The sequence below is a fragment of the Macaca mulatta genome, chromosome 9 (genome assembly GCF_049350105.2).
Source record: "Macaca mulatta isolate MMU2019108-1 chromosome 9, T2T-MMU8v2.0, whole genome shotgun sequence".
NCBI classification, from domain to species: domain Eukaryota; kingdom Metazoa; phylum Chordata; class Mammalia; order Primates; family Cercopithecidae; genus Macaca; species Macaca mulatta.
In genome coordinates this window covers 24,660,001-24,682,706 of record NC_133414.1, presented here as the reverse complement: position 1 = coordinate 24,682,706, position 22,706 = coordinate 24,660,001, and the positions used below count along the sequence as shown (strand labels likewise).

Genomic DNA, 22,706 nt, shown 5'->3' with positions numbered 1-22,706 from the left:
GCAACAAAACACAGTGGGGAATATCCATGGTGTAACAGAGAGAACCTGGGCTTTGGAGGCTGACAGACTGCTTCCAAGCTTAGGTGACTACTTACTCACTGGTGCCTTCATCTTAGTGCTCCCTGTTGTGTAAAACAGACATGGCAACCCCACCTCTTAGGTTTGTTATGAGGATGAAGTGAGATCATATATGTGATATGCCTAGCTGATTCTTCTCTCTGCCTGTCCTCTTGAGCTGTTCATAGTATAATCCCAAGCTAAAGCCTTGCAAATCTATATTTTAATCCCCCCATGAAAGTAATGATGCCCTAAACAGTAGGCTAATAAATTAAAACAGCTAATCTCTACTGCTTTTTTTTTTTCTCTTGAGATGGGGTATTGCTCTGTTATCCAGGCTGGAGTGCAGTGCTCCAGTCATAGCTCACTGCAGTCTCAAACTCCTGGACCCAGGTGATGCTTCTGCCTCAGCCTTCTGAGTAGTAGCTGGAACTACAGGCACACACCACCACATCAAGCTAATTGCTTTATTTTTTGTAGAGACAGGGTCTCACTATGTTGCCCAGACTGGTCTCAAACTCCTGGGCTCAAGCTCTCCTGCTGCCATACATACCCTTTCAAAGTGCTGGTGATTACAGGCATGAGCCACTGTGCCCAGCCTCCTCTGCTTCTGCAGTAGCTGATTTTCTGCCAGGCATAAGTAAAAAATAAAATCTAGCAATAGTATCAAAACATACAGTATATATTTTGAAAAGAGTAAAGTAAAATATAAAATTTAATTTAAAACAATGTCATATCAGGTGATATGTCCTTCCTAGACCGGTTGAAAATGACCTTTTGTTACGTTGCAAGTTCTAAAAGTTCTAAACAGAACGAGAAAGTCGAGTGGTACATGCAACATAGAAAGTTTAAGAGACAAATAAATCCTTGTTACTCTAAGGGGATTAAAAGAATGAGATACAATACTATCTGCAACATTTCAAAGCAGTTTTTATGCAGTAGTAATTATCCAAGAGAGCACAGGTAACATTATTAATTTGTTTGCTACTTACTTGTGATAAAATTTGGGATCTGAGCTGCCTATTGTGTACTGTGCACTGCCACAGATTTTATGTACTCAAGAAGACCTTTCTCACAGTCCAGTAATTAGGTGCTATTGACATTGTAATCTTTGGAAATGTTCTTAATGAGCCCAAAAGACACGAATCTTATAGATAAAACCTCAAAGTAACAGTGACTCTTTAAGTGGCTTGTCAGGAAGAGAAAGCTCAAACATCAGTATCTGAAACACAGGAGAAACCCAAATTTAAACCTAGATTACATTGTGTTGTTAATTCTCTGAGACTTCTAGGGAAGAAACATCCAGGGGGTGATCTGAAAAGGGTTTTAAAAGACAGAACAATCGTAATATATCAGATATAATTTAAAATCTTCCTTTTCACCCTTTGAAGCTTTGGACCCAAGATGTATTTTCAATAAGTATATTTTGCACTGATTTATAAAAATAAATATTGTTTGAAAGTGAAGTTCAGTTGCCCCTGTTGTTTTAAATACAAAAACAAGTTTTAAAATCATGTAAGAAGTTGGAAGTTAGATAAGAAATAAAAAGAAGTTTCAGGCATAAGTGTTAGCATTGGTTTATATATTGTTTCTAGACTGTCAGCTATAATTGATATAATTTGTTAAGGTTTTCAGATTCATATTCAAGTGCATAGTTTTTAATATTACAATGTATATCCAAACAGTATATTTCACATAGAATTGATGGCCATAAAAATGTTAGGAAGAGTTAATCAATGAATTGTGAGTTAAGTACCAGGACTAACCTGATTTACTAAATATAATGTATTACGGGGTCTGTAAATGTTAATGTCACTGCCATCAACTTTTCCATTACTTCCCTTATTGCCATCAGTTACCTATTATTCAAATTTTATATTTCTAGGTTGTGCATGTCATCTTTGTCTTTGAGACTTGAGCTAATTCTCAACCACTTTTTCTTAGGAATTTCCCTTGCTTTTTATACATTTAGAGATATTTTCTATTAATACTTGAGGCATATACTTTAGCATACTAGATGATAAATTAAAACCTGGGGCTGGGCATGGTGGCTCACACCGTAATCCCAATACTTTGGGAGGCCAAGGCAGGTGGATCGGTTGTGCTCAGGAGTTTGAGAACAACCTGAGCGACATGGGGAAGCCCCATCTCTACAAAAAAAAAAAAAAAAAAAAAAAAGCGCCTGGTGTAGTGATGTGCACCCATAGTCCCAGCTAGTAGGGAAGCTGAGGTGGGAAGATCACCTGAGCCCAGGGAGGTGGAGGCTGCAGTGAGCCGTGATGGTGCCGCTGCACTTCAGCCTGGGCAACAAAGACCCTGTCTCAAAACAAACAAACAAATAAAAACCTGGAAGATCAGCAGCCTGTCTCTGTTTTTCCTTCCAAATACAGTGAATTCCCAATAGTATAGAAATTGGTTAGGATGACCAACTGCATTAGAGAAGTGAAGACAAAAAAAAAGAGGCTCTCTCTCTAACTCAGGCTCTGTCCATAGGTCAGATTGGGATTGAAAAATGTTAGAAATGAAAAGGGAAGGCAACCCATATGCTTTGAAAATACAGTGCTAATCTTTGAAATAAATAGGCAGGTAATTACTTTGAATTTGCAAGATCATAAAAATTTAGTAGAAAAAAGGTTAGACTAATACATATTAAAATGTCCTTTATTAATTTGATGGACTGTCTTATTTCAGTCTAGTGATGTTTTTAAGCATACATAGACAATATTTGATTTAATAAATACCACTGATCACATTCCTTATCACACCCACACCTAGTGTTTGAAGCTCTCTAAAGCACAAGGCAGGAGACAAGAATGTTTGTGGTGTGTGTCGTTAGTCCGGTTAAGCCATGAGTTGGATTCCAGCAGTGTCTCTACCCTGTGACAATGATTTCATCCCAAACCTTGCTGCCTGGTTGCAGGCTGATATTACGGTCATTTAAGAGGCATTATAAACCATATAAGCCATTATGGTAGTAGCAAAATGTTGAGAAAGTGTTTAATTAGTGCAGCAATGAGTGGGTATTAACTTTTTAATTTAGGAATGAGTCTGCTGGCAAAATGTTACAAGATATTATACATGGATTCATGCAAATCCATGGGCTTACCGAGGGTACCCTTAACTGAGTTTGACGTGGCATCTTTGTATATGAAAGGTGTCGTATTAATATTCCTCTCAGCTGCTGGAACCCCCAGTTTGGAAATTGAAGGAATAAACTGAGATCAGAAGAGTGGTATTTATGAAGCGTCGGCTTCTACAAATGTCACTGGGTTTCAATCTTCAGCTTATCACATTCCTGGCTTCTTCAACTTCTTTAATCAAAGTTCCCCATCTTCAAATAAACAATCACATGGGAAAAAGGATGTTACAGAAAGGAAGTATTTTGTCTACTATTAAATTCTACACAAATGTAAGCTAGAGTTGATCCAAAAACGATGACATAATTTTATTTATAGACATTTTGTAGAAATTTTTTATTAGGAAATATTTCAGATATTCATGGAATACAGAGAATTATATGTTGAACATCACCTGGCTCTATTAGATTTTGCCATGCTTGAGTCATAAAAGTAAGACAGTGAAGACTGAGTTGATACAATTCCTCCTTCTCTACCCAGAGGTAACCACTGCCTTGATTTTAGAGTTTGTCAATCATACATATTTTATATCACTACACACACACACACACACACACTCATACGTATACACGTACAAACAATTTATAACATCATTTGGCATGTTTTCAAACATTATATCCATGATGGTGGAAGTATGTGTTCTTAATTTTTACCTGTAAATGTTTTTGAAATGTATGTACAGTATTTTGCTGTATGTAGCTTGAGTTCATTTATTTTACCTGCTGTATAGTGTATTCCATTGTGTAACGTGAATATTCTACAACATATTCATTCTGCTGTTGATGGGAATTCAGAAGATTTTCAGTTTGTTAGATTCATAAATAGCTGCTATTTCTCATAGTGTACATAGCGAGAGGTTCACTAAATACCTAGAAGAGGGGCTGCTGAGTTCTAGTAACTTTACTATATAGTGTCAGAATATGCTAATAAATGGTTACTCTACTTTACACACATATCAGTAGGTTATGAGTTTGTATTGTTCCATTTTCCTACTCACACTTGGAGTTGCCATATTTTTAATTTTTGCTGATCTGAAGGGCGTGAAATTGCATTTTATTCTTTTTTTGAAATTCCCTGATAACTAATAAGAATATTTTTTATATGTTTATTAGCCATTTTAGTTTCCTCTTCTATGAATTGCTTGGTGCTAGAAGTAGATGATTGTTCTATAATTGGGTGGTTCTTTTTTATAGGAGTCTATACATTCTGAACATTATCTCTTTGTTAGTTTCACACTTCATAAATATCTTCTTCCTGTCTGTGGCGTGTCTTTTAACTTTGCTTTTGATGTCTAGTTGAATCAAATTTTTAAAAAGTTTTTATGTAGTAATATTTTTAATATTTTAATTTATGAATTGTTCTTTGATTGCCTTTCCTAGAAAAAAATCTCCCACTCTAAGCTTATAGAAACAATCCCACATTGTCTTCTAAAAATATTACCAATTTGACTTTCACACTTAGGCCTTTGAAAGCACCAGAATTAATTTTTTTATTATACTTTAAGTTCTGGGATACATGTGCAAAATGTGCAGTTTTGTCACATAGGTATACGTGTGCCATGGCGGTTTTCTGTACCCATCAGCCCATCACCTACATTAGGTATTTCTCATAATGCTATCCCTCCCGTATCCCCCACCCCCTGACGGGCCCCAGTGTGTGACGTTCCCCTCCCTGTGTCCGTGTGTTCTCATTGTTCACATCCCACTTATGAGTGAGAATATATGGTGTTTGGTTTTCTGTTCCTGTGTTAGTTTGCTGAGGATGATGGTTTCTAGCTTCATCCATGTCCCTGCAAAGGACATGAACTCATCCTTTTTTATGGCTGCATAGTACTCCATGGTATATATGAGCCACATTTTCTTTATCCAGTCTATTATTGATGGACATTTGGGTTGGTTCCAAGTCTTTGCTGTTGTGAATAGTGCCGCAATAAACATACATGTGCATATGTTTATAGTAGAATGATTTATAATCCTTTGGGTATACACCGAGTAATAGGATTGCTGGGTCAAATGGTATTTCTAGTTCTAGATCCTTGAGGAATCGCCACACAGAATTAATTTTTGTAGATGATGTAGTTTTGGAGTCTTTTGTTGCAATAGAATAGCTGATTATCATATCATCATTTACCCTCCCTTTCCTGCCCCCTTCCCTTTTGTAATGCTACCTCTGACATATGCCGAGTCTCCGTGTTGGTAGGAGCTTTTCCTAGGATCTTCATTCTGTGCAAATTACCTACTTGTCTTTTCTACTCAAGTTCCATGAAAAGACTGTTGGTATTTTGATATAAAGATTGATCTGGGAGAATTCACATTTTTATGATATTGAATCCTTCCAGCTATGAATACATTACAACTTTCCATTGATTTGGAGCCTCCTGTATATTTTTAAATTATGTTTTACACTATCTTCATAAAAGGTTTACATATCTTTTATTGAATTTATTCCTGAGACACTTATAGATATAAGTAAATTATACTTTTTGTTGCCATTATGAAAGGAATCATTTTTCTATGATCATTCTAAGTATCTATTATTATTGACTATTTTTATGCTTTTGATCTTATGTTTAACAAACTTGCTGAACTCTGTGGGCCTTATAGCTGAAAAATTTCTTATTTATATTTGGACAATCACATCATCTATAATTTGAAAGACTTGTCTCTTGTATGTACTTTTTTTTTTCTTAATGCACTGGCTAGAATTTCCAGTATTGTAATAGAGCAGTCGGTGGCATCCTTTTTTGGTTTCTGTCTCTAACAGGATAATTTCTAAAGTGTCATCATGAAGTATGATGTTTATTGTAGGTTTGTCATAGCTATTCTTTAATCAAGTCACTAAAGTTCTCTTCTATAGCAGGTGCTGAAAGTTTTTATAACAAATTGATGGCTAAGCTTTACCTGGTTTTCCCCCCTTTACCTATTAAGCTGATAATTGTGATCATTCTCCTTTTATCTGTTAATGTTGAAATATATTAATACATTTTCTCATGTTAAATTATACTTGTATTTCTTAACTTTTGTGTTCATAATTAATTTTAATTTTCTGGTCTTTTATGTAGAATTTTTCTTCTGAGTTTGGTCTATAATTTTTTTCCCTGAATTCCCATTATCTAGTTTGGATATAAAGGCTATACTCGACTCAGTAGGAAGGTTTAGATTCTTCTACCTCTTCTTTCAGATGATTAGAGTTAATATATAATAGGTATCTCAGCTGAGTGTGGTGGCTCAGGCCTGTAATCCCAGCACTTTGGGAGACAGAGGCAGGTGGATCATGAGGTCAGGAGTTTGAGACCAGACTGACCAACATGTTGAAACCCTGTCTCTACTAAAAATACAAAAATTAGCTGGGTGTGGTGGCGCACACCTGTAATCCCAGCTACTCAGGAGGCTGAGGCAGGAGAATTGCTTGAACTCAGGAGGCAGAGGCTGCAGTGAGCTGAGATCACGCCACTGCACTCCGGCCTGGGCAACAGAGTGAGACTCTGTCTCAAAAAAAAACAAAACAAAGATATCTCTTCTTTGATGGTGTGAAAAATTTGTCAAACTGGACCTAGTGTCCTTTGTGAAGGTGAGAGATATTTTCAAATACAAATTTAGTTTCTTTAATAGCTGTTAGTGTTTTGTTGTTGTTGTTGTTATTGTTGTTGAGTCAATTGCAGCAACATTTTTTTCTAGACGATTCATTTGATCTAGGTTTTCAAATACATTGAAATAAACTTGTTCGTTGTATTCTCCCATTAATTCTAAAATATCTGTAATTATTTTTTGCCCCTGATGTTTTCTTTTTTCTGAGACAGAGTCTTAGTCTGTTGGCCAGGCTGGAGTACAGTGGCAAGATCTCAGCTCACTGCAATCTCCGCCTCCCAGGTTCAAGTGACTCTCCTGCCTCAGCCTCCCAAGTAGCTGGGATTACAGGTGTGTGCCACCATGCCCGGCTAATTTTTATATTTTTAGTAGAGACAGGGTTTCACCGTGTTGTCCAGGCTGGTCTCGAACTCCTGACATCAAGTGATCCGCTCACCTCAGCCTCTCAAAGTGCTGGGATTACAGGCTTGAGCCACTGCACCCAGCCTCTCCCTGATGTTGTTTTATACATTTACCATATGTTTGTTCTTAATACTGTCAAAGTGTTATATAATTTTTAGTCTTTTCTAAAGTGCTAATGTTTGGTTTATTAATTTGCTCTACTTTTTTTTGGTTGTTGGATTTTTGTGTTTCTCTGCTGTTTCCTTCTATTTTTAAAAGAGATTTCTGTTTTTTCCTCTAGCTTACTCATTTTTATTACATATTAATAAATGCATTTATGACTCTAAAAATGCTTTTGTTGCATCTGGTAAATTTTGACAGCACTTTCACTGTTGCTTGACTCTAAATATTTTATTCCATCATGATCGTCTCTTTAACACAGAAATTTTTAAATATGCTTTGTTGAGATTGCTTTACCTTTAATTAATGACTCCTAAGTTCCTTGTAACCTTTCTATTAGCTCATCTTATTAATTTGGCAGTTCAGACATTCTTTATTCGTCTAATTTATTGTATGTTCTATTTATTGTATGTATCTCTTATGTTTTCTGAAAGAGAAATATAAAAACATCTCTCTATGACTGAAGATTGATCAGTTTCTCTTAGTAATTCTGTCAGTTTTTTGTTATACTAAGTTTTAAGGCTATGTTAAATGCTTCCTAATTTGTCATATTTTTTCTTGTGGATTGTTGCATGCACTGGCCTCTTTAACCCTGGTGTGGCCGGGTATGGTGGTACACGCCTGTATTCCCAGCGACTCAGGAGGCTGAGGCAGGAATCTCTTTGATGTCTTAAATTCTATTGTATCTTATATCAATAACATTATAATAGTTTTCGTATTAGTAATATTTGCATTGTATTTTTTTCATTTTTTTCAATATTTTTATGATTCTTTATATTGGATTTTTCTCTTTTAAGCAACTTAAAATGATACCTTTTTTCTTTTTAGTTCTCTTTGATAATAGCTACTTTTTAACAGGAGAGTTTATTGTTTACAGTTGTGATTATTGATATATTTGGACTTATTTTTATTACCTTGTCTTTGTATTTTCTGATATTTTGCTTTACTTTCTATTCTTTCTTGCTTTCTTTTAGGTTGATAACATTTTCTGTATTTTATTGTTCCCCCATGCTGATTTGAAAGCTGAAAGCTGTGTTTCTTTTCTTTTATTGTGTATGTTTATATATGCATATGTTTTAATATATGTGTATGTTTAGGAGTATCATTACTTCAATAATTTGCTTTGTGAGGGCCTGTTAATGGTAAATTCTGTTTGCCTTAAATTTTACCTCACTCTTGATGGTAATTTAGCAAGACCTGAAATTCTAGGTTGGCAGTTATTCTTTCCTCCACATTTTCTTATTGTATCATCACCATTGAGCCTCTCTTAGGATTATAAGAAGTCTGGTGTCAAGTTTCCAATCATTTGTAGTTATTTAATGCTTTCTTTATGGTGTTCAATGTATTCAATGATGTATTTATCTTTGTCAATATTCATGATGAAATTTGGATCTGATGATTCGTGTATTTCTTTACTTCTAGAAATTTCTCAGCTACTATCTTTTCAAATATTTCTTGTACATTTTCTATGCTTCTGTATTTCTTCAGAAGCACCTCTCAATCTGTTTTCCATGCCTCCAATCTACATTTTCTAATTTTTCTTGGTTGTGCATATGAGTGAATTCTTCAATAGTACCTTCCAACTGTCAAATTCTCTCTTCAGCTATGCCGGTTTATCCCATGTTTTAGTGTTTCATTTTAGTGACTCTTTTATTTCCAAAAGTTTTAATTGGTTCTTTTTCAAAGCCACTGTTCTTGTTTTACTCTGTGCTATCTTGTATCATAATTTGTTTTTCCCTTTTTATGATAATTATCATTAAACATGAGCTCTTTGAACATACTAAGCGTAAGTTTTAAAATCTTTGTCATACTGTTTCATCAACTTAAATTTACCTGGAGTGAATTCATGTTCTGACAGCTTATCTTGCTTTTGTCTTGCCTAGGGTTCTATCCTGTTTATTTTGGAACTTAGGTTTGCATGCTCAAGTCTATCTGTCTCTCTCTCCCTCTCAATGCAATATTTCCTGAATATAGTTCTGTGACTGCTTCTTGTGCCTCTCTCACTCCCAGTTTACAGCCAGGTCTTATAAGTTTGGGAGTGCCTACTTTGCTGTGACATGAAGGGTCCTGAAGACTCCAAGCCAGCAGGTGGTCTAGCTCAGTTCCTCTGCACGAAGTGAGTCTGTGCCCTCTAACCTTCCCAGACTCATAGCTTACTACAAAGCCATAGCCCAGGTTAAAAATTGTTGTTGTTGTTGTTGTTTGTTGTTTCTCAACTTTCTTTCATTAAAGCTTCTGCCTTCAAGAAGTGAATTTGTTCTTCCACACAGCATGAAGCACATTTAGCTTCTGTTACCAAATACAAGCTTTATTCTTGACCATCAGGATGGGTTTCTGCAGCTGAAACAAAGAGGCCTGTGGTTTGGGCTATGTATTCCTTCACTAAGGCTGCCATAACAAACTACCACAAACCAGGTGGCTTCAACCACAGAAATTAATGTTCTCACAGTTCTGGAGGCTGGAAGTCTGAAACCAAGGTGAGGTTGGTTTATTCTGAGGACTGCAAGGAAGAATCTGTCCCGTGACTGTCTCCTAGCTTCTGGTAGCCCTGAGTTTCCTTTACTTGTAGACGACATTCTCCCTGTGTCTTCGCATTGCCTTCCCTCTACCTTCCTCTCTACTTTCAAATTCCTTCTTTTTATAAGGACACAGACATATTGTGTTAAGGTCCACCCTAATGACCTCATCTTAATTTGGTCATCTGCAAAGACCCTATTTCTAAATAAGCTCACATTTATATTTAGGTACTGGAGGTTAGGACTTCAGCATCTTTGGGGAGACACAATTCAATTCCTAACAGGCTGGCTCATTACTTCACATTTCATTACAAGAGACATGTTTATCTTGTTCTGCCAGTATGTCTTTTTGTTTTTCTTTCTAAATTTTATCTATCAGGCCCATATGGAGTCCTAAATCATGAATTCACTATACCATTGTTCTCTCTTCTTCCCCCACCAAAAAAATCCTACGGGTTCAAATCAGTTCTCTTCCTGTTCTGGATGAAAGAACCTTCATTTGATTCCTACCTTATTTTATATATTGTAAGAACACTTCACCTTTTTAAACAACTGCACAGTTATTGTTATCCCATGTATCGAAAGCGTACATTAAGTATCAGTCATTTTTTTAAAGAACACTTTTAAAGTCTCAGTTTTATCTTCATAGAAGTCTTTTCCTTGTGTATCCTGTCTGTGACCTAGGCAGTCAGTTGCCTTCTCTGGAAAAGCGTGTGTTACGATGCTTTTGAATTGTTGAATTGTGATCCCCCCCATACACACACACCGCCTCACAAAAATATGTTGAGACTTTAACCCCAGGCTCTTATGAATGTAATCTTATTTGGAAATAGAGTCTCTGCAGATGTAGTTAAGCCAAGGTCTTCCAGGTAAACTCAATTCAATATAACTAGTGTCAAAGAGGAACACATCCTGTGAAGACAGAGACTCACAGGGAGACACCATGTGATGACAGAGACAGAGACTGGAGTGATGCAACCACAGGTCAAGGAATGACAAGGATTGGTGGCCATGACCTGAAGCTAGGAGGAGGCAAGGAAGGATTCCACCCAGAGTCTTAGGGGAAGGCATGGCCCTACAAATTTCGAACACCTTGATTTTGAACTTCTAGCCTCCAGAACTGTGAGACAATTAATTTCTGTTGGTTTCAGCCACCCAGTTTGTGCTACTTTGTTATGGCAGCTCTAGCAAGCAAATACAAGGTGACGATTTAATAACTTCTATGGCATCACATTAAATAATTGATACCCACTATTCCAAATGAGTTCAGTGGCAGTATGTTTTCAGTTTGTATTAAGACTTAGGGTAAGGAGTTCTGCCATTCAGTGCCCACCATAAGAGAGATATGTTCCCTTGGTCAGTTAGAAAGCTACTTTTCAAGCTTCAACATATGTTCTAGCATTAAGGAATCAAATGTGACAAGGCTTGTGTATAAATGTGCCTGCCACTTTCCTGGCCGTTAGCAAGTTATCTATATATGTTTGATAAAACTGAGTCTGAGGCCTGGCATGGTGGCTCACACCTGTAATCCTCCCAGCACTTTGGGAGGCCGAGCTGGGTGGATCACTTGAGGCCAGGAGTTCAAGACCAGCCTGTCCAACATGGTGAAACCCCATCTCTACTAAAAATACAAAAATTAGCCAAACGTGGTGGCAAGCATCTGTGGTCCCAGCTACTTGGGAAGCTGAGGTGGGAGGATCACTTGAACCCAGGCGGTAGAGGTTACAGCGAGTCGAGATCACACCACAGCATTCCAGCCTATGTGACAGGGCAAGATTTTGCCTCGAAAAGAAAAAAAAAAAACAAACTGAGTCTGAGGTTAACTTCATTTAGACTCCTGATTTCATGAACTTAGGTTATGGTCTCACAGTATCCCTATTTGTCCTGGAGAACACCACCATGTCCAGTACTCTCTTCCATAAACACGCCCATGCCTCCTTTTCTTCCTCTCTCCTTTGCTTCCTCTGCAAGCAGCTGCCCTCTGCCCCCCTTCCCTTTGATGTGAACCCACCTGAGGGAAATCAGAGCCTGCTTGCTACCCTTCTCTGGCTCCAGTTTCCTCCACTTTCCCCCTGGCTTCATTGCCCACTGGCACTGCCATCCACTGGGTCACCAGAATCTGTCAAATGGCAAATACAATTTCTTGTCCTCATCTCACTTGACCTCACCCCAGGATTTTGTTACTGCTAAGCATTACTTAATTATTTATTTATTTTTTTTTTTTTTTTGCCAACGTCTGGCTGTATTGCCCAAGCTGGAGTGCAGTGGTGCAATCTCGGCTCACTGCAACCTCCACCTCCTGGGCTAAAGTGATCCTCCCACTGCAGCCTCCCAAGTAGCTGGGACCACAGGTGTGCACCACCACGCCCAGTAAGTTTTTGTATTTTTGGTAGAGACAAGGTTTCGCCATGTTGCCCAGGCTGGTCTCGAGCTCCTGAGCTCAAGCAATCCACATGCCTCGGCCTCCCAAAGTGCTGGGATTACAGGCGTGAGCCACTGTGCCTGGCCCCTTAAATTTTTTGTGAATAGCTCTATTGAGATATAATTGACAAATAAAAATTATATATACTTAAGTGAAATGATCACCACAGTCAAGCTAACTGGCATATTTATAATTTCACCATTTTCTTCCTCTCCCTTTCTTTTTCCTTCATCCTTCTCCCTCCTCCTCCTTTTATGATGAGAACACTTAAGAGCTACCTACCCTCTTAGCGAATTTCAAGTATACAATACAGTATTGTTAACTATAGTTACTCTGCTGTACATTAGATCTTCAGAATTTATTCATCTCACATAACTGAAACGTTGTATCCTTCACCTTAATTCTCAAAACACTCTCCTCTTGACTTCCAAGACATCAACCTGTCCTGGTTCTCCTCCTCCAATTCAGAGTGCCCTTCTCAGTCTATCCTGGTTGATCAATTTTGCCCCAGCTCTGTGTCTTCAATGTTGAGGTTGCTAAGGATTTTATATTTCGCTTCACTTTTTCACACTGTTATTTCCTGCTGAATCCTTCAGCAGATCTCTGTGGCTTTCAAGATAAAATCAAGTTCTTCAGTTTTGCCTACAAGACCATTCATAACCCCTGCCTCTCCCTTATGGGAGCTTTCTAACCTGGTGGTCACAAATGACTTGCAGTTCCCTGCTGTTTCATGCTGTCCCAAGGACATGTTCCTGCACACATGCCTTCGTCTAGGTGGTGGGTCTTCTGCCTGGTCTCGCTGAGCTTCTATGTTCAGCTGGTCATTGATGTGCTGGCTGTCTGCTGGGGTGACAGGGGTAACCAGACCTCATGTCTCTCATTATCAAGTAAGCTAAGTCAGGCTTGCTTTCATGATGGTCTCAGAGTTCTCCAGAACAGCAAGAGAGCAGGCTCCAATGCACAAAGATTGTTCAGGTCTCTGCTGGGGTCACATTTGCTCTTGTCCCATTAGCCAAAGCAAGTCACAGGGCCAAGACCAGAGTCAATGTGTGAGGGAACTGCAAAGGCTGTGAATAATAAGTGGAACACATTACTTAGCCTTCTAGGTTTTACCTTCTGTTTGTTAATCCATTCACTCATTCATTCCACAGTCTTTATGAATACCTAAGCAAACCCTAGGCGAGGCACTGAGGATATAGAGATTTTTCTCAGTGCCTGGAATTTATGTTCTAAGACAGTCACTCAATGACTAGCACATTCTGTAAAAGTCAGACCAGGATTTGTGGAAGTCCCATGAGGTAAGGTGGGCCTCAGGAGGTCTGTCTGCATTCTTCACCATTTCTGCAGAAATCGCTACCTTGCTATTCAGAATTATATATTAATAACCACTTTTCCCATAAGAATAATCAGAAACCAAGATACAGAAACAATATTTTAAATATTTTCAGTGTGTATGTTTTTAAAACCATGACTGAAATGCTAATGCATTTCTTTGGGAACCGATAAATTCAAGCATGAAACTGTGTGATAACAGCATTTCCACTAAATATGCAGATGTCAAGGTGTGTTACAGGTGAGTTACAGGAGCAGTTAACATTTCAATCCTTAGGCTCCAAGTTGTTCACCTGTTCATAAGAAAAAATAGCTGCTTGTAACTTCAAATTCATATGTGCAAAAATTGCACAGACCAAACGTTCAAATGAAAATCCTGTTAGAGACAACTACCTAAAGCTTCCATATTAAGAGTGTTTATTTTTCTCTAGGATTAGAACAGATTGCATTGGCAGCCCGGTCTTTCATAAAGAGGGGGGTGGGGAATAGACTTGGGCCTTCATTTTCTCACAAAAGGCACAATGTGAAGCGCATCTGTGAACATTGCATAATTTGTTATGTTCTACAAAGAGGTGGGTTTTTGTTGTACACATACCAAAGCTATTTGGTCCCGTTTCACCAGTGATCTCTATTCAGGTCCAGAAAAGAAATTGGCCTCAGAAGAGTGAAAGGAAAGTAAATTTTTCTTTAAAAATTAGATACAGATTATCACTTCAAAATGCAGGAGGGAATTTTACAAGTGCCGGTGTACTGATTAGCTTTCCAATGGACATCCAACCCTTTATTAAACACATGCTAGCTGTGGTCAACTGTGACCGATGTGGTTTATTACTCTCCAGAAGGGCTGAACTGAAATCACCCATCTAATTTAATTGAGAAATGTTGGATGAACTTGAACTGTTTCATGGACATGAATGACCAGAGAATTTATTTGATGAGACATTAAAGGCTGAATACGGTAACTATCTCTTTGATAGTTTAGTACAGTCTATTCATTTGTTCATTAGCATGTCTTTCATATTTTTCATTACTACCTGAGCAACCTAAATGAAAAAGGCAAAAAAATAAAAGTTTTTGTACAGCATCATTACAAAAATTACCAACCTTCCCTTTATTGGTAAATATTCGTGACTGCTTTTAATGTAGTTAACACTTTTCAAAGTGACATCAGCTTTCCAGTAAAGGAAGTTCACAGTAATTAAATGGTGAAAAACATTAATAAGTCCACTGGAATTTTTCATGTGATAGTCCCTAAATTATTTTCAAAATGTTGTCTTCTGACTTCATTCATTAAGACAAAAAAAAAAGCCTTTAAGAAGTTGGCATGTTATTCACCAAACAAGCCCCTTTGCATTTCCTTGTAAACTGGGCAGTGTGAGCTATAATTGGTGACCTCACAATGAAACATTTATAGTAACTTTATCAAGTGTGTGGCACAGAGGTGGCATCAGATGACAGTGCTTTCTCTTCATGTGTGTCTGCTAACATTTAAGGTAGATTCTGCTTTTTTTCCAATGACTAATGCTGGGGCATAACTTGGAGATATATACCTTTTTAAAACTATATTAAAATATTATATATTTTAAATTATCCACAGAAAGTCAGAGCTGGAAACTCAAAGAATAAATTACAAAATCACACTTCATGTAACTAGTGACTCTTTAAATGGAATTTTTCATTGAAACTTTGTCATTAAAATAGAAAGGGCTTTGGCTGTGCCCATACAAGCATAATAAATTGTATATGTTTGTGATACTGAATGACTTTTACCCATATGCTGCACTGCAAAGCTACATGAATGAGGCATTTACCAAATCAAGCCCACCACATTAAACAGAAAAACAATCTTTATTCATGGTAACTTATCAGTTTCAATTAATCAACCCTAACAATGGAAATTCTGATGTGTTCAAGCAACTTGAAAGCAATAGGTCATCTCCAGGGCAGCATTGTTGTGTCTTTGTGCTGAAGGTTTCAAACAAAGCAACATCTTCAATAAATACACATGCATATACATACATACATGTGCATATATATACATACAAATGGACAGTTACAGCTGAGCCCTGTGGTGCCAACAAAAATGCATGTGTATTGTTTATTATTTTTATCATAGCACATGTAATTGTTTACCCTCAAGTATTACTTTTTGAGCTCTGCAAATTTAAACAAAAGGAAAGAAATTTCCATTGGATGACCATCCTTTCAGTTTCTGTACTGCTATGTGAATAGCATTGTGCAAACCATTCCATTGGTTTTGAAAAGGGGTAACCATTGGTTTGATTTGGTTACACGGTTTAGTAAAGAGCTCCCTCCCACTGCCTTAGGGTCTGTGAAAGGTCTGTGACCTGTTTAGAACTGCCAAGTGAAATGTCATGTCGCCCCTCCCAAATGGGAGTATCTGCATTCATTTGATCAGTATAAAAAATGATTGGGGATGGCGAGATCAGTGCTTTTGAATTGCAATTTATAGCAGTTTACAAAAATGCACATTGTTGGAAAAGAAAACATGGAAGTGTTTCTTTCTAAATTGCATTACCTGTGAAATGTCATTAGTCTTTTAAGGATATTTACATCCTTTTTTTTATTATTTAGGAGACTTACTTCAACTAAAGCAAATCAGAATTTTATTACGTTATGATTTTTTTAACTTGTATTTTGGTTTTAGTGATAGAATTTTTAAAAAAGCAATGTTTCTGAGTTATTCATATAAACATAATTTATCATGTCCATTTATTGATTTTCTAAGATAATCTTTGTTAATGAGTTGTATTAGTAGAAGATTCTTAATTATCTTTCCCAGATTGTTCAGGAGATTTATTTGTTGGTAAATTCCTTGTCTGCTGATTTCTAATAGACTAAAATCTCCAGTATATTTAACTCTAGCAAGTTTCCACTATTCCTTCAACATTGTACTACCAGAACTTCTTTGTAAGATGAGTACTTTTCTAAATTATGGAACCCGTTGACTTATCTACATGTATGCATAGTTTTATAAAAGGGAATTTCATTTCTTTTCGTTAAATGTGCAAAAGAATACACGAAGCTTATCCAGAAAGTTTAGGTAGCCTGTTCAAGTTCGTAAGGACTGAATGAAGCCTCCTGGAGTTTCTGGGGTGCAGAAAACAATGCCCTTTTTGCTATTTCCAGGCATCTCACAAGCTCCGTATCTTTATGGCAGTGCGTAGTATTGGACATTACTTTAAAGAAAGCTTTGAGTAAGAAAAGTTACCTTGGGAAATGGCCCTTGGGGCTTTCCTGGTTGGTACTCGACTAGAAAAAGAAAGGCCCTTCTGCAGAAAAGACTTGACCCAGATAGGCTCTGGAGCACTCCACTTTGAACCTCCCAACCATTGAAATCCGAGGTTGTCACGTTTTTATCTTTGTTCATGTTAAGCCTTGGAATGACAGCCTGGCTCCTCTGTGTTCCCCTCTCCCATTGCCTGGCTGTAAGTGTCCACATTGACACCTACCGGTGACCGCAGGCTGCAATGCTTTGTTGCCTTCTCCACGCTCCCGGCTTTCAGTGGGATTAGCCCAGGGCCTTTGTTCCCCTTCAAAGCTGGAACATCACATCCCATGTTGTGGCTTTCCTGTCTCAGACCCCCAACGCTTTCCTCACAATTTACGCACCAGGTAAATGTTCCTCCCCACAGGGCAGAGAGCCCAAACCGTTGAGGTTGGGGGTGGGGACATCTTCCCATTCCCCAGTTTCAGAGCCCAGGGCCAATGTGGTTTTCTTTCCTTCTCATTCATAATTTTCTATTTCACATGGAAGAAAGATTGCAAAGCAAATGGAAATTTCAATCTTGGAAAAATCAAATCCCTGGGTCCAAACACAGACAACTCTTCCCACTTTTTTTTATTCTGTTACAATGGCTTCAGTAGAATGTTGAGTACCGGCCTTTATCAGGGGCAGCTAAGACCATTCCTGCAGTCTGGGGCTGCTGGAGAGCTCCAGACTGTCTCAGAGCAAAGCCTGGTTGGCACACGCTGTCTAGAAGGCCAAGGATAATCTGCCTGCCTGCCCTACCTCCTTCACCACCTCTCTTCCAGGTTCCTGAAGAGGCTCCCAGCTAGGGCCAGGGCTGGGAGCACCCACTAAAAAGATGATGCAAAATGCTATGGGGGAAGAGTGGGGAGTGGTTTGTGTATGGTAAGTAAAACAAAGTTTATGTCTGTCCACCTTTCTTCACATTTAGGGAAGTTGTCAGAATCCCCAAAAGAAGAGTCCTTGGAGGAAGCACCCATGCGCCAGAGCAGCCCCACGGAGACTGTTGATTAACTGAGCAGAAGCCTGGGCTGCACAGACGGGGCCACAGAAAGAGTGGCCTCACCATCCTGGTGTAAGGTGCCTCCCTCTCAAAGGATACTATCTCCAAGGATTTTCTAAACTAATTGTTTAATCTCTCCGGATTATGTACATTAACCAACACTGTGCTGGAATAGACCTCAATGCGTGCCTTATGCGCCCTCCTTTCCACGCCTTTAAGGAAAGCGCTGACTGGTGCTGGGTGAGCAGGGCGCATCGACCCTGCGGGGCGACCACATCCATTCAGGTGCTCCCGGGACTCAGAAGAGCCCAGGCGTCTAAGAGTGGGAAGGAACGGACTTTAATTAAAAAGTTTGACTCCCTCTCTAATTCATACAGTCTTTCTATACCAAACACATCAACCTAATTTGCTGTCTCCTCGCCCAATAACTAGTCCCCATGAAGGTGGGTCATAAAGACTAGAGGGAGATCGTACATTTCCTCAAGGAAGATTCATTCTTATCTTACGTCGGCACAGGGCACCTAGCTGCATCTTAAAGACTGTCAGAAATTCTTTAATAAGTAGGGAAACTCTTTGGAGTTTTGCTTCCTGGTAAGGATGCAAACCAAGATCTGCTGGAATGCCAGACACCGTTTACCAAAAGGTGGGTTTACTTTTCTTCCATGCGTAATGTCCAACTTGGTTCTTTCTATTCCCCTAACTACAAGTAAGGCCTTGTTAAGAGCCTGTATCTGAATTGTAGGCTCTGGATTACAGAATTCTAAAGTTATTTATTAAGTCTCAAGAAATATATTTATGGTAGTTGTCACATAAAGCTGATATACTTTAGTTCAAAAGAAAGCTGCAGAGGCGATTTATTTGTGCGTAAAAGGAACACGATTTAATTGGAGAGAGACATGTTATTTTCAACGCAAGTATATGGGATGGTACAGCGCTGTGGAGCATTGTTCGAGCTTCATCTACTATGCACTATATGCCGCTGTCTCCAAAGGAGTGTTGCCCTAGAAACTTGTTTTAAATCTGCTGCTATATATCAACACCTTGTTTTAGCAGTCCTTGGCTGAATTACAGTTACACAGTTTGGCGCTTCTTTCAAATTTCCTCCCATCAGTTTGGCTAAAGAAAGGAATTTTTCTCCTTTAGAAATGAATTGGCTTAATTAGTAAGTAGATTAATGGCAATTGCTGGTGAGTTGGTTTCCAGCAGAGTTTCACCAGAGAGGGTTAATCGGAGTCAGGTCTGGAATCTTTCCCAGAACTGGCTGCCAGCCATTTCCACCAACCAATCAACCCTACAAGAAACAGAGGAAATGAAATAAAATTTGTATCCTCTGTGCCATCGTCCTGGACAGAAATTCCTTGAAAGCAGCCTCCTGGTTGGGTGCAATATCAAACTGCTTCATTTCAGCACTTTAATAGAAACTTGAACCTTCAAGATTTATCTGGGTACCAAAGCAAAGTTTCAAATGGCACAATAAAGGTCTCCACAGAACCCTGGAAGTATTGGAAATTTCTGAGGCGCTCAGCCAATTTCAGGTTGGGAGAAATTGCAGATCACCCAGGTCCTGCCCTATATCTGTTGTCCATCAGAAGCCCTTCAAAAGTTTTGCTGTATGTTTTGCATCCTTTTTACTTATTTTTTTCCCATAGTAATGAAAATGCATTCATAGTTTAACTTGCAGCTGCATTAGTCTTGCAAAAAAAAAAAAAAAAAATCCCTGCTGAGAAATGCATATAATAGGAAAAACAGATCGGCTGGACAGCAGTGTAATTAATGCCAGAAAGGGCTGAGGCCGGTTTCATAGTTTGTCTTTTGAGGATATCAAGACGAGACCTGGTGAAAAATGACGCATGCTTTAGCATTTCAGAAAGCTGGCAACTGGCAGCGCTTTTCCTTTTTTCTTTGACTTTCTGCCGCGGAACAAAGAGGTCCGCAGAACTAGCTAGGTTGTAATGAGTTCTATGTCCCTAGCACATTAAGTGCATCATGGAAACATATTGTATCGAAATAGTTTGGAGGAGAATACTGGGGATGAAAGAGAATGGGTGCTTTGATCAGCTCCCTGGGGTCCTGAGCGCGCACAGACTGACTTGCAAGGAGTTATTCAGCTCCAGCTAGACACACTTACAACACCATTGAAAGAAATTTGCATATCTGTAATTTATCACATTGGTCCAGAACATTATTGCAAGGTAAATAAAAGTTAGTTGAATAAAAAAAATCAATCATCGCAGATATAGAGAAAACTGTGAAGCCAGTCTTTCCACTAAAAAATAGAAATAAATATGTCTATAAAACATAATGACTTAGAAGCAGCTGACTTTATTTTAAAATGCCTTTAGAACAACAGGTTATGCATTGGCAAAAACAAGAGTGGCCACAATTTCTTTGCCTTTCAGCTTTAGGGGAGTGTATTCGCTGCTTCCCACTGCAATAAAGTCAAAGTTGAGATGTGTTTGGCCATAACCAGCCTGCAACATGCAGACAAAAATTAGTACACACTTTGAGTAGATATGAAAGACCACTTAATGTCTCTAGCATTTGCAAATGCTAAGATTAAATCTCATTTATTCTTCTGTTGATTTCATTCCTAAGCCTTGTTTGCTGAATTTAGCTCAAGAGGATGAAATGTCCAGAGATCCGGTCAATAGGAAAACTTGCTTTCGAATGCCCCATGAGAACAAGTGAAAATTTAACAGGCAGGCATTGTTCTGAGTTTTGAAACAACCCAGTTAAACAGCAAACAAGAATCTTCAACTTGACCTTGAAAAAGGCTGTGTGCCTGCAGATAATCTATCAAACAACTCTAGATGACAATGATATATTTCAAAGTATTGTCAGATGAAAAGATTGATAAATTTGCTGTTGCAAAGAGAGAACTTTGGAAACAGGCAACAGGCACTTTAGCTCTCTGACTCCGCCTCCTCCTCTGTCCTCACTGCAGCGTCCCCACCCCACCACCCCCAGCCGCCCTTGGGGCCAACTCGGTAGAAGGCCAGTAAATCAGCACTGTAATATTTCTTAAGGGGCACGGAAAAGCTGTGAACAGTACTTCTCATATTAAACGCAATATTTCTTTGCTTTCGTGGGGAACAAAAGTCATAGCAAGACGTCTTTATGGCTAATTCAGTCAAAGGCACATCCCTGGTTCCCCCCGAAGAAAGGTCAGTGTCGTTGTGTTTGGTCCACCGAGGGGGTGTTTTCACACTGAAAACTGAGCCAGCTGTCCCTGTCATACCCTCGCCATTGGGGAGCGCGCACTAGCCATGGTTATTAGGCACTTCTACACCTGCAAAATACACCGATTTCCAAGACTTTTCAAGACACCCTCCCGTTCTCATGCCCCCTCCTCTTGTCTGCTAAACTTTGACAACACAATTCAAGCCCTGGATGAAAGCGCTGCACGCAAGAAGAACTCTTGGGAGGGGTGGCCCAGCTACCATCTCCCGGTGTCTATTGAGCGGCCATCAAAGAAATGAGGCGTCAAGTGTGTTTTCAGAAGTATGGAAAAACTTCCAGATAATCGCTTCGAGGTGTCACACATCTGCTATTGCCACACATGCCAGCTGTTGAACCCTAATATTATATGCACCGGTGTGAGGTGTGGGGTTGCAGCCAGGCGTCCTTCGCGTAGAAGTGGCTTGTTTTAAAATTTGTAATTATCATGTCACTGACAAGCGCCAGGAGATACAATTTTTTTGAGTTGCCCAATGCCAATGCACGTCTGTATTTTTACAATCCGAATGCCAACGCTTGCCAAACTAGGTTTTATCAAACTTCTTCTAGAAACATCCCCTAGCTAGACTCACCCTAAATCCACTTCCAAACGCTTGCACTCCAGAGATAGGCGACTAACTAGCTGTTTGGGAGACGTCCAGCGACTCAAACAGGAAAGCAGCTAGAAGGGATCCTCCTAGAAAGGAGCTAGGAGGGTGCGGGCTCTTCCCAGAGAGGTCCGCCAGGGAGTACTCAACTGGTGTTTGTTCAACCTCGCAGCTGGTACTCGGTGCAGTCGCTGAAGAGAAATTGTAAAACTAGAAATAATTCAGAATAAGTATCTTTAAGAGCGAGAATGCCCCAAGGTGCCAGTACCTCTAAGACAGGAGGGCCAATGTAACTAGCTATCTCCATCCGTACTTACATAGGGCCTGGGAGTGGGGGTAGGGAACCAAAGAGTCCTATCTGGCTGCGGGTTGGGGGGAGGGGGCGAGGAGAGGAGAAGAGCGCATTTAATTAACTGGCGGTGTGTCTCTAATCCTCATCTTTGTCTAATCCACCCAAACTGCGGAGCTCTACATGAGAAGTCCCTAGAGTGGGCGAGGTGCAGAGGTGCCCAGGACGCCTTGGGTTCCTGGGACACAGGCAGAGGTGAAACACCCCACATGCCACAGGAAGCGGGAGGGGGCGCAGCTCACCAGTAGGGAACCCTAAACTATTTCCTGAAGGCTTGGGGCCGCCACACAACCCGCCTCCACGAGTAAAGCGCCGGCGCCTCTCCAAAGCGATGTCAGCGCAACAGGTTGTTTGGAACAGGTGCCGGCCAGCTAGGGATGGGATTGGCATTAAGCTGCGGGGATCAGTCAAGGGCCAAGACTCCCCGAGAAGCAAGGGCAGACCCCCAGAGATCTGAAAGTGGGGACTGGGTAGAAACTTGCGCCCCCCGCCACTGTCGCTGCTAGCGCTGGCGCCTCAGCCCGGAGGCAAAAACCAGCTCGCCACAACCTGCGCCCCGGGTCACGGGGCCCTCTGCAGGCGGCCGCCCGAGGGCTTCCCGCCCGGCCGCGGGGCGTAGTTGTCCCGGGCCTCCTCCTAAGAAACCT

The 22,706-nt window shown here is 39.6% G+C and overlaps 1 protein-coding gene across 1 annotated transcript in view; it reads left to right on the top strand.

Moving 5' to 3' along the window:
• Nucleotides 1–20,183, top strand: part of C9H10orf67 (chromosome 9 C10orf67 homolog) — a 138,015-nt gene extending 117,832 nt beyond the window's left edge. The window contains 1 exon segment of the mRNA XM_077945488.1: nt 17,815–20,183. Coding sequence (XP_077801614.1) covers nt 17,815–17,897 — 83 coding nt within the window. The 3' untranslated portion in view covers nt 17,898–20,183.
• Nucleotides 20,184–22,706: the final 2,523 nt, after the last annotated feature.